Source organism: Nothoprocta perdicaria, unplaced genomic scaffold, assembly GCF_003342845.1.
Source record: "Nothoprocta perdicaria isolate Ctin4 unplaced genomic scaffold, notPer1 scaffold_78, whole genome shotgun sequence".
In the NCBI taxonomy this organism is placed as follows: domain Eukaryota; kingdom Metazoa; phylum Chordata; class Aves; order Tinamiformes; family Tinamidae; genus Nothoprocta; species Nothoprocta perdicaria.
Genome location: NW_020456065.1, coordinates 1,571,192 through 1,583,494, shown reverse-complemented (window position 1 = coordinate 1,583,494; position 12,303 = coordinate 1,571,192). Strand labels below are relative to the sequence as shown.

The window sequence follows — 12,303 nt, the reverse complement described above, 5'->3', positions numbered from 1 at the left end:
AGATTGCATTCAGCAGAACACAATGAATCACAAGGACATTATACAATTTTTCAGTAAGTGTATTCAAGCTTTATTGTATACACTTAATTCGGCACAATAGCAGCCTGCAAAAAAAAAAAATCAAAAGCAAGTAACAATTCCATCCCTATGTAATTGTGTAAAAAAAAACCAAGGAAAATAGGTTTGTGATGCTTTTAACTGATTTAGCAGTTGGCAGAAACCTTCCAAAGTCGGACTCTTGAAATATGTGCTGTAAATAAGAAAGGAAAAAGCCTTTCTTCTGTCAAGGCCTTTGTCTAATTAGCTAGTTCAAACTGAAATTTAGAAGGAAAGAAAATACTTTATTTTGATTTTTTTTTGCCTGCTCCCGTCTCCCATTGTCTTCATTTGGAATCTGGGTCCTGTAATTCTCAGCTGTTAACACTGCCCGATAGATTCTGTGTTTAGAGGCAAGAGTCTCACGCTTTCAACCATAGCCACTAATGCTCACCAGAAGGTCCACGCTCTCTAAATACCTCTGCCTACTTGAATGCCCTGTTTCAGAGGATGTGTCGAAATAAAGTGGTTTTCAGCATTGTGCCGGGCTTTGCTGAGGCCCCAAAATAAGTGCTTTTATAAAAACAGTGTATTTATAAAAATAAGGTGTGCTTAATCCCGAGCGGTTATCAAGCATTCAATGTTCAGTGTTAATCAAGCCTTGCTGCAGCTGCTGGCATCTCTGAAAACACCCCAGCGCCTCTGAAAATGGATTTCTTGCTTTTGGGGCCTCGTCTGATACAAGGCAGACCCATATCATACRTATGGGTCATGGTAAATTTGAGAGGAGAAGATACGCGTGGTTCCTCCTCAGCACTTCTGTCACGGATCTTTGTGGCAGCCAAGCTCCTTTGTCAGGAGAAGGCAGCGCGGGCGCAGGGGAGGCTGGACAAGGACAAGGACAAGGGCAAGGGCAAGGGCAAGGACAAGCTCGCACCACGGACACTTCTAGGCATCGGAAATGCTGGAATACCCCCCAGCACTGTGCCTTGCCTGCAGTATAATCCTTTAACCTGCCCTGTGTGTGACACCCAGGCAGTTATTTGGCGTTGTAATTCACCTCGGTTGTGCCTATGAATGCACAGCCTCTCACAGGAGAGAAGGGCCAGAGTGGCGATGGAGAGACGGGGATTTGGGAAAAGGCCCGTGGGGCAGCGCCTCAGGTCAGGGGAGACCTGCCTGTGTGTGAGGTAGGACCGTGCTGTCACCCGTGCGCCTGCATGACACCCGCATCTGGGGTTAGGATCCTGCTCAGGGGAGCACCAAACAGAGCCGGAGGGACAGGATAAACTGCCAGGAGCCGGCTTAGAGAGCGCGTTAATAGATCCTCAGTGCTGCTCTAGTCCCCGTGACAGATGTAGCCCTTCTTTAGGGCCCGCTTTTCCAGACGTGCTCGCTCACTGAGCAAGGGAAAAGCTTGGGCCTGGCCGGCCCTGCCGCGCGGCCATGGGGATCCGGGCGGGGAGCGGAGGCTCCGCACGGACCCGCACGGCTCCCTCTGGTTTCGCCGCCCTGGCCATGGGCTGCCGGCTCCTGGTGCCCGGGACRGACTGGAAACCAGCAGCAGGCAGGTGGCTGCTTGTAATCAGCATGTAAATGTAAATCCTATAAAGGCGTTTCCTTTCTGAAGGGCCTGAGAGCTGCTTTCATGGAAAGCGGTGTTAAGGCCCGGGCAGTCTCTCCTGGAGTCACTGTGAGCCGTCACCTTCCCTCCCGCCCCGTACACGCTGTTGTCTCGCCTCCGGTCCGTTTAAACGACCTGCTGGAGCCTCCACCGAGGAAATTAATGCAGCCTCTGTGCAGTTCCCTGCGCTGACAAGCATCAGCTTGACCCCGGCCTGGAGTTGGGCCGAGACTGGCACAAGCTGGTCAGCAGCTGCCTTGCTGGCAGAACATTTTTATATTAGTATTTTTTTCGTCTTTTTTCTCACCCTTTTTTTTTTTTCTTTTGCCTCTGCCAGTTGCGTGGCCTTGAAGTTTTATCTGAGCGCTGCTGCATGTAGCTACTTTCCCTTGTTATACCTAGGCATATCTATAAACTGCCTCACAGACCTCTGGATGACTTCAAGGCTGGTGTGACAGCTTGCAGACATCTATCTTGTTTGAGCAGCACCACTTTGTTAGAACTGTGAAGGGGCTGATCAAATTTTAATTAACTTTTGTCYACAGGCTCATTATAGGCTCTGTGTACAATTGAGCTATCGTTGGTAGCACTCAAACCCCACGCTGCCTTTCCAAACAGTGATGCTCAGTGGCTCGGACGCTTCTGAGGTTCAAAGTTTCTGTATCTCCAATGTGAGGAAGTTTATGCTAGAGGGAAGCGCAGGCGCCAAGCTGCTGGAGGGGAATGGCTCCCTGTTACGTCGCCGTATCCGACACGTGGGCTGAGGAGTGATCCTCATGATCCTCAGGGTGGCTCTCTCGGAGGATTTTGGGTGCGCTGCCCTCGTAGCATCACKCAGTGTTGGATATTCACTTCTTTTTGAGATCTTTTGTTGAATGTTGAATAACAATGATGGTAAGTGCAAAGGGAACTGTGTGCCTTGTGCCAAGATGAGACTGGGCAACTGAAAAAGAAAAAGAGGAGGGCAAAGAAAAGGAGGCCGGTGGTGGCCCCTTGCGTTGAGTTTCTAAGAAGCTCCTCTTTGTACGCTGCCGGGAAGACCCAAGGAGGCCTGGAGCGACCTGTGAGCATCTGGATTCCTTCCCTGGAGGTCTTCCAAACCCGCCTAAATGCCGCCCTGTGCCCCGTGCTCTGGGTGTCCCTGCTGGAGCAAGGGGTTTAGACGAGATGACCCCTAGAGGTTCCTTCCAACCCCAGCCATTCTGGGATTCTGTGATCCAGCGCCGGCTCCGACACTCTCCCCGGTGTCGGAAAGCGTGGAGCAATTGGGGGTTACTGCCTGAGGAATTTTCCGCGGCCGTTTCTCTCTCCTCACAGATGCTTGCGCTGTTGGCCGTGGTGAATGCACGAAGCTGCGCGGCACCTTTCCCATTTCCCCCCGTAGTGAGTGTGAGCTCAGCTTCCAGGGGCTGCTCCTTGCTGCGGCTGCCGCTGCACTGGGACACCTGAACGTGCCGCTTACCAGCCCAAAACCTCCTCCTTCGCCAGCCCCCTCTCCTTCCTGCTCTGCTCCCTCTGGAGACAGTTACATGGGCCGGGATAGCTCAGCTCATCGGATTCATGCCTGTTACTTGTATTGTCCTTTGTGTTCTGATTGTTATATTGTAGTAAGAGCACTGACTCACAGCAGTGACACCCCATGCCGTCCATTCTTGACATTTTGTTCCCTCTGCTTTTTTTCTTCCTCTTTTCTTTCATTTACTTTTTTGTTTTTGTACTAAGTTTAGAGCATCTTCCACTTTTCCTGTCTGTTTTCTGCCTTTACCCTGTATTCCACACATTTTTTCTCCTGTCTCTCTCTTTCTCCCCATATTCTATTTTTTTCACTGTTTCATTTTTCTCTAATTATTCTTTTGCTGTTGTTGTTTTCCTCAAAAACACAGAGTGTTTTGGATGGATGTGACTGTTGAAGATTCGTACATGTGTTAAGGTGTGGAGCACRATGAAGTAAACATTGTAGTGTCAATTTTTATTCTTCCATTCAAGCCACATTTGCAATAACATTTGGGTAAAGGAAAGTGACACAAACAAATCACCTCTTACCCTCAGAGTCTGAGACTGACTGGAGCCCTATACAGTTTCTGGAATGATTCAGAGAAAATTAATGCATTTTTTTCTGTGTATCACCCCAAAAAAGTCTGTTTGGCAACTTCAGATAACATGCTGCAGCTTTCAAGGGAAAACACTTTCCTTAGTCTTGGTGCCAGGAGTTGGGAGTATAAAGTCCTTGCACTCCGGGAAGCTTCTTGGCCTTCGGATCTGCTGGTTTKCTGGAGATTTTCCACTTACGGATATGCATGAAAGTTCTGCCACTTTGCAAAGAATCAAGCTAATCAAAACTAATACGATTTTGTGTGTTTGYATAATAATGATGGGAGAAATTGGTGCTTGGGATCTGTTTGCCGGTTGCGTGTGCGAGGGMGAATCGCTGCCTAGAGGTAATGGGGATTTCCCCCAGGGATCTTAGGGGTCACAGAGAAAYGTCAATGCTTCCCAAAGCAGGTGCTTTTGAGGACATTTTATATATTGTTTTCTTTTCCCGGTGCCTTTCCCGAAGCTGCTCTGGTGCCGGCCTGCTTGGCTCTGTTTGCAGCGCGTTGCAAAGCCGAGCAGGCGCCAGCCAGTGACTTTTCAGCAACACTATTTATGTTGTGCTTTGCATCATTTTGTTCCGTTTCGTGTTGAAACTTCACAAATTCTATTTCTGTTGATTTGATTGGAGTTACTGAAAAGTGTGTTAGTGATTTGTATAAATCAGGGGTACTTCTGGGGCTGAGGTTTTTAGTTAGTTGTTGGGAAGAAAGCTACGTTTTGGACGTGTTACTTGGAAGAATACAGTTTCTTGCCAGAGTGGCATTTACTGCCAGCAAGTCCTATCACTTTTATTTTATGCTTGAAAAGCAAGAGCTGAATTATGGCTCACTTTCGTGTTAGAAAAGGAATTAATTTGCAATTAATTCCCTCTTTCCTTTGGGATCCACCTGTGTATCCCAAAAAGGGGAACACTAAAAGTTACCTCGTGTGTCATTTGAGAAGCCCCATTTAAGCCTCCCGTCACCTCGCTCCATTCAGAGGGTGTTTCTTCTGTATATTAATCATATTTTCTTCTGGCTTATTGCTGAGTGGAAACATACTCAGGTCCGCATGTTAAAATGGGGCACATTTTATTAGCATTAGAGCAGTGAATTACCTCTGCTGTAGGAGGGGAGCGAGCCCTTTGTGCTGCGCTCTTCCCGGCCTGCCCCTCGCYGGGATATGGGACTTTCGGATGCCTCCGAGGGCCCCGGTGCCGTGAAGTGTCTTACAGCTGTGAGGGAAGCTGCGCGTTGCGGCAGCGCACGGAGAGGAGGTGCCCTCAGTCCTGTGTCAGTAGCTCCTCTCGAGCTATCTGCACTTTATAAGGATGTCGGTTAACCGAGAGACTAGGACACACGTGGAAGAATAACCATCGTTGCAGTGCACTCCAGGCAGAGTGTTGGACCTCATCCCACCCTACAGAGGCGTGRGGTACCTAAGGAGCCGGCAGGCATTGCCCAGTACAGTTTTCAACCAGCTTGGTGGTTTAAATGTTTGACTCYTGACGTGCTGTGGGACAGCACTGGTCAGAGTGGCAGTAATGTAAGAAAAATATAGGAAGAAGCAGGTGTGGTGGTAGCRTGGTGATGTCAGCTTGATTTGCTTGGCCAATGTGAGGAGGAACTTCTTCACTGAGAGGGTGMCAGAGCCCTGGCCCAGGCTGCCCAGGGAGGCTGTGGAGTCTCCTGCTCTGGAGACCTTCCAAACCCACCTGGATGCCRCCCTGTGCCCCGTGCTCTGGGTGTCCCTGCTGGAGCAGGGGACTGGACTAGACGATCTCTAGGGGTCCCTTGCAAACTCAACCCTCCTGTGATTCTGTGGTTTCAAAACTGATGATCACTTCAGCATCTTTTTGGTGATAATAATAGTAATGATAATAATAATTGAACTACCTTCAATCAACGCAAATCTTTGCAGTTCAGTACCAGTTGTGTCCCTTTTTTATATGGTTTATATTGAAATTGGAGATCTTGGCAAGCCATGTATACAGCCTGCTATATTCTTTTCTGAAAATAACTCAGTATCAGACCCGCAATACYACTTTTGCAGGGAATGTTGCTTCCCGTAATGTCAAGTGACCATGTCAAGGGTAAAGAGTGGGTTTTTTGTTTGTTTTAAGCAGAGCAACATTCTCATATTGGAAATATGAAAAAAATAAGGAAAAAAATGCATATTGAAGCTGCTTCCTTTGGACAAAAGATCATGCTTCAGCAAATGCTTTTGTGATTTTTTTTTAGTAAATGTGTGATAAAATGTCCTCACGTAACAGTAATCGTGGCCAGTTTAACACCCGGAGCTTTTAGTTACACCCGTGTGTGCGCGTGCAACTTTCTGCCCGCCTGTCGCTGCTGCTCGAGTCACGTTTCCCTCCCMTCTCTCCCTGCTGCTCCAGTGCTGCGGGATGACTTCCGCCAGAATCCCACGGACGTCGTGGTGGCCGCCGGAGAGCCGGCCATCCTGGAGTGCCAGCCGCCCCGCGGGCACCCCGAGCCCACCATCTACTGGAAGAAGGACAAAGTCCGCCTCGATGACAGGGAAGAGCGAATCAGCGTGAGTAGGGCTGCAAGGAGGTTGTTGGTAGGCAGGCAGCTGAATGAAGCCCAGAGCAACGTGCAGCCGGGGGCGAGGGTGAGGACACGCCGAGATGCCAGGGCTTCGGAAACAGCCGAGGGAAACAGGTCCGAATGGATCTGGAGATATTCGAGCCTCTTCCATAGAGACTCATCATTACAATTGACAGTATTTTTCTGTGAACTTTCCCCAAGAAGGAGAAAGAGTTGTTTATTCCTTCTGATTTTGGAGTCTGACTTGAAATTCTTGGGGGCTTTACTTGATGGTATGTGTAAACAAATGGGACAAAATACGGGTTGCATGGTTTATTCTCTTTAGATGCTTAGCTTTTCCCTATTAATATTCTCTCAGAATTTGTTATGATGTTCGTAGGGATACGTAACCCATTCGGTGCTGCTGTTACTCYGTATGGAAGTACTGCTAGAAGACTTGTTCCTGGCCCTGGTTGGCAGAGGCAGCCCCGCAAGATAACCAGTGGCAGCAGTTGCTGTTTGGGTGACTGTGGCCAGGCTGTGTCTGCAAGGGCCTGCTCAAGAGTAAGGGGGAAAGGAAAAGTGACAGGGAACTGGCTCTTGTTCCCTGCCTCCCAAGTTCCTTGGGCTATATCCCAAGATCATTTTGAAGCAACCCATCTGATGTTCTGACTTTTGACACTGACCATAACTCCACAAGCTGCAAATTAGTAACTGGGCTTATTTTAGCTGCTCTGCTCTTTCACTCTCCAAATTTTATCTGTAGTAGGGAAAATGACAAGGCCTTTAAGAGCCAGGTGAATTTTCAGTGTGTGCTTGATTCAGTCTTCTTGGATCTCCAAGAAAAACACCAAGTGAACAGTCTTGTTCACTCAATTTAGTCAACAACAAAACTGTTCAAGYGCCAATAACAATAAAACAAATTAAATAAATGAAACTAAATAGCCCTGTCTTTTTTAAAGAGATCCATCAAGAATGCTTTACGTAGTACCATGCAAGAAATACAAGCACTGCATTGCTAAAGAGGCAGCAGGAAATATGCTCTTTGAAATCTACAGCCTCTAAYGAAAACAAAGAAATGAGCCAAACAGTCAGTAGGATAAAAACGTCYTCCAGAACAATTTTGCTGCCTGAGAATGCAGGGTGGGTTTGTTTTTCTGACAACTTCTGTGCGTTTTTGAAGCGACAGATAATATATTCCTTGCTTTAAAACAGATCCGTGGTGGGAAGCTGATGATCTCCAACACGAGGAAGAGCGACGCTGGCATGTACACCTGCGTGGGAACCAACATGGTGGGGGAGCGAGACAGCGACCCCGCGGAGCTCACCGTCTTCGGTAAGGCTGCTTCAGCTCTGCCTTTCTCTCCCCATAAGCTTTCTTTTTGCCATAAACGTCATGGGCCTAGCTAAGTCGTCAAAATACGTGACTAAATCAGGTTCACAATATACTGGCTTAAGCTGCATTGCCCAGTTTCCTGAGGAGAGCAGGTTTCAAAGGTGGTCATGTAAAAATGCGGGGCTGTGGTGGCCCAACATTTTCTTTCTAAGCACACAGCTTAAATCTAATTGGAGGTCCTTAGTGATACGCACATGCTCGGAAACCATAATCCAGGAGGTAATGCTCTCCCTCACAAAACTGGCAAGTATAATTGAGTCACTTTTAACCCAGCTGACAGTGCCTACTTAGCAGAGGTTTGGACCAGTGCTTCCTATTTAAATAATTCCTTCTTCCTTTGGGATTGTGAAATCAAACCTTTGTAACAGAGCACAAAAGAGCTCAATTGCCCAGTAAAAAGTCCTTAGATAAAATCCTGGGATCAGCTTGCTGAATGTTGAAAAAAAGATACAGCTGTCATTTTTTGCCTTGTAAAGGGCACAGAGGAGCTTTTTGTTATGTGAGCTTTGGCTTTTCATGTTGCCAAATGAATCAGAAATGCTTAGGTTTCCTGTGTGACACAGCTGCCCGACTTGGTGGGTGAAGCGAGGAGCTACTAGGATCCACCAAGAGCTGGATCCATTCTGCTAACAACTGGATGAAAAGCAAGGTCAAACAAGCCTGCCGTGGTAGATGCTGCACTCACGCCATTTCTGTTTTGCCATTAGCTTTGTTTCTGGGGGTATCAGTCAAGAGGTCTTGAGCAAACAATAGAAAATCAATAAGGAAGAAAAGTCCTCACTGCTAAAAATGAATATATAAATACAAAAGAGAAAGAGAAAGAACTTTAAAGCTTCCTCCYGTTACTTTCTTGATACATGGCAAAAACCTAAGTAAGACTCGTAATTCCAGTAAGACTTTTCATAGAGATCCTAAGCTCCTTTGTAAAGCAGATGTTCCTAATCTGTTCACCTTCTGCCTAGTGTGGTACACTGGGAAAGTCAATCACAAATAATGCTACCTGTGTTTGCAGATATGTGTGTTTCAGCTTGTGCTTGTCCAGCTGTGGGAGTCACACGAGGCATAGAAAGGTTTCTGTTAGACAAGATCCGTAAGGGATGGAGCATTTGTTCCTGTCCAGTGTTGCAAGACCATAAAGGCTTCTACTGCACTTACTTGGYTATAGGTTCAAGGAAGCATATGAATTTTTAAAATACAACTTGAATACTTGGCAGAAATGCTGAAACGATCTCTATCACGTTATTATCTCCATTGCAACCAATACTTGGGCTTGTGCCTTTATAGAGATGTAAGAGCTATGAGGTATCTTCTTCATCAGCTTCAGTACTGGCAATCTCTGGTAATACTCTCTGTGGATAGTAAGCAGATTGCAGTCCTAAATTATGAAGCCCTAAGAAACCCCTTAAGAAAATGATTTGTTAAAAAACATTGACTCATTGGAATAAAAAATATGAAATATGCATCCAATTTCATATCCTGCAGAGATCAGAAAAGTATTAGGTTTGCCATGCAAAATATAAAATGTTATATAGTCAATTACAACATTCTGAAAAAATGTTATAGGATTTAATCATAGCAGTCAACTCGTAAAATACAATATATTCTGCAGGTACGGCATAAAATCAGCAGTAAATGAAATTATAAGTTCCATTTTTTTTCATAACCATCTATCTGAAGAAAATTGTATATAAATTTTCCTTTCTACTTGGGTGTCTTCCAATCTAAAAATTCCTTTTGTTTCGAAGTATTCCCTTCCTAGCTAAGGAATAGGGTTCCCATCCTATCTTGCAGTACAGGAGTAGCATGCAGTAAGTAAGCGGTGCTGCCGTTACCTTGTCATTGCCTGACAAGACAACTTGGCCCCAGCCCCTGCTGCTGCTTGGCCATCGTGTGTCCCACAGAGACTGTCCTGGTCTGCTCCAGGGGACAGAGGGTGCCTTCAGTTGGCCTTCCACCAGGAGTGGTGKTGTTCCTTACAGTCCCATTCCAGGGTTGTAGGCAGGAGGCTGGGTGTGCTGGAGGGCATCATCCGTGATGCTTCCAGGAAACAACGTATGTGTTGGGCACTGGCATCCCTGGAAGCACTTGCAGTAAATGCACCCACTCTGGGATGCATGGAGTCGACTGTGCATGGTCCAACTGGCTCTGCTGAACACGAACAAAAAGTCCCATTATCTGCTCCTAACCTTCCTCTGCAGACACAAGGCTCCGACTCAGGGATCCAGGAGGCATGGGAATAGTGCAAATGGASAAAAAATATATGTTAAAAAAACATAATTCTTGGTTAATATTCAGGTGCCCAACTTCAACTGTTCTGGACATGTCTAACAGGCTTTATAATTAAGGTGTGTTGAGTAAGAGACATAGAGGTTTGAATAATGTGGCTGGCTTAGCCGACAACTAGTGCAGACTCTGGAGAGCAGAGTGTATTAATTAGCTGATTATTAATGTCTCTACTCCTTTCCCAAATAACAAACCAAGAAACCCGTTCTCCCCTCTGAAGGGAGCCTTGGTAAATACCCTGTTCTGCGGGRGGTGGAACTGTCTCACACTGGCCCTAAACCCTTCCCAGGAGTCGGCCACTTGTTTCTCTTGGCTCTGCAAGTTTCTTTTAATACCTGAAATTAATTTTCTGCGTGTCACTCATGACAGATCTCTGGTTCCCTGTGCAATAAATTTAGCTGGAGGTATTGCCTCTGGAAAATCTGAGCTGGTGTGGGGGTAACTAGTGGCCTGATAGCAACAGCAGGGGAGCCAGGCCTGGAAGATTACACCTTTCTCGAGTTAAAAATAAAAAGGAAAGGTCAATGAAAACCTTGGAAAGACGTGGAAGGAGAGAAGAAAAGTTTCCCATATGCAGAATGTATCCACTCAGATGGGTACCCGTGCAATAACCTTTAGTGAAARGTAGTTATTCATAATAAAGGCAGAACTCTCACAAAATAAGTGATTTTTTTCCACCCTCTCCGCATGAGAAACAGAATTTGAGTATTTAGGCTCTAGCCTGCAGTAAATGCCAGCGTGTTGGAGKTGTCTGTTCAAGTTGCCTTCCCTTGGTTCCCTAGTCATGACTCTTCTACAAGCAGAAAATTGCCAAACTTTCCCAGTCAAATGTCCTAGCACAAGCTGATGATAGATTCCCATGATGATTCCCAGAATCTTTCCTCTGCTTTGAATAGTGACACTTGATGCCATTAGAGTTTGTTAGTCCTCTCTTCCAAGCCCTGCTGCTAGTTTATGCTTTGTGGGGCTCCAAGCTGTAATCTCGGAGCCGAGCAAGATGGCAAGGTGGCCTTTAGAGCAAGTTCCTGAGTAACCCATCAGGGCTACCAGTCACAAAAGGCAGCAGCCTAACGTTACTGTCAACATGCCGTATCCTATAGGCCAAATTCGGACGTGTAAGTGATACAAATTAGGCTGGTTTATTTGTATTTAGGCTCATAGGTGCTGGTGAAGAGAATTCAAGACAGATGCAATACAGAAACATGATTCAGTATGTAAGAAAGCTTGGTATGCAAATACCTAGGATGAATGCAAGAATTAAATCAAGTTTACCATTTCAGCTTTTCTTTTTGGCATTTGTTCATGCTGTTGCACTGTTTTCAAGTTTTCAAGATGTTTAATGATTTTAACCACCTTTGTTTCCTTTGGACTTAAAAGCAGGGTTGTAGACACTGTACAATGTGTATCTTGTGTATTGATCCTGCAGTCCAGTGGAATCGATGGAAGCCTTAATGTGTGGAGCTGAAGAGGCTGGCAACAGGCGGTGGGAAAAGGATGGAATGCATTTAGAAAAGCCTCGAAAGAGCACGGAGCGTAACTGAGAAAGGGACAAAAATAACTTAAAAGAGATATCATTTTGGCTATATTAAAGATTATTTTAGACTAATCTTTGATTTTAGCCTCGGTACCTGAATCTTTTTTTCAGCTAATAAGGTCCTGTGGGATGGAGATGTATTTTTGTCTCTTGCGTGAAGAATATCTATGTTTGATGTTCTCCAGAGACGTCAGGTTGAAAGAGATTCAAGCTCCAGAAAGAATCTACTATAGCTGGCATGGCGTTARGAGAGAAACTCCAAAAGCCCCTTGATGGAGATGTTCTGACCCCTCTTCCTCCTTTTTTTCTTGAAGCTCCCTGAGCTCTGAGTGTTTAGAGGGCCTTAGTAGGGGCTCTTGTCACATCATATCCTGCAAACTAGTCCCAAGTTTCCCAGTCCCACAGAAAACCTGCCTAAGTCAGGTGCACACTCACAGTTCAGGTCAGGATGGAGAAASCAGCAGTGTTTATTTTGTCCTTCAGAATAAAGCTCCTCCTGTGTTTCCTCAAATCTTTACATTTCCCACCTGCCATGTGCTTTCGGTAGTTCGTTAAAAGATACTATGGCTTTGCAATATTTGTTATCCACAGGTACACTTTGTAATAGGACAACGATATAACCTGAAAAAGGGTCTGACTTAAATCTCCAAAGGCTGTGCCGTATGTTCAGGAAAAGCTGTTCCTGAAACTAACCCAAGAGTAGATGTGTGTTAAAGGAGAAGAGCTCTAATGATCAATACAAATCATTCTCGTTTGTTTGCATGTGCTGCTTACTTAGCAATGTGCAGGGCCTTTATGGTCCAGGCTCACA

General features: G+C 45.9%; 1 protein-coding gene across 1 annotated transcript in view; it reads left to right on the top strand.

Annotated features, from left to right (window-relative positions):
- Window positions 1-7,381: 7,381 nt before the first annotated feature.
- The window catches only part of ROBO2 (roundabout guidance receptor 2), a 141,815-nt gene continuing 136,893 nt past the window's right edge, over window positions 7,382-12,303 (top strand). Inside the window, exon 1 of the mRNA XM_026051649.1 lies at window positions 7,382-7,615. Coding sequence (XP_025907434.1) covers window positions 7,513-7,615 — 103 coding nt within the window. The 5' untranslated portion in view covers window positions 7,382-7,512. The remainder of the gene's footprint in view (window positions 7,616-12,303) is intronic.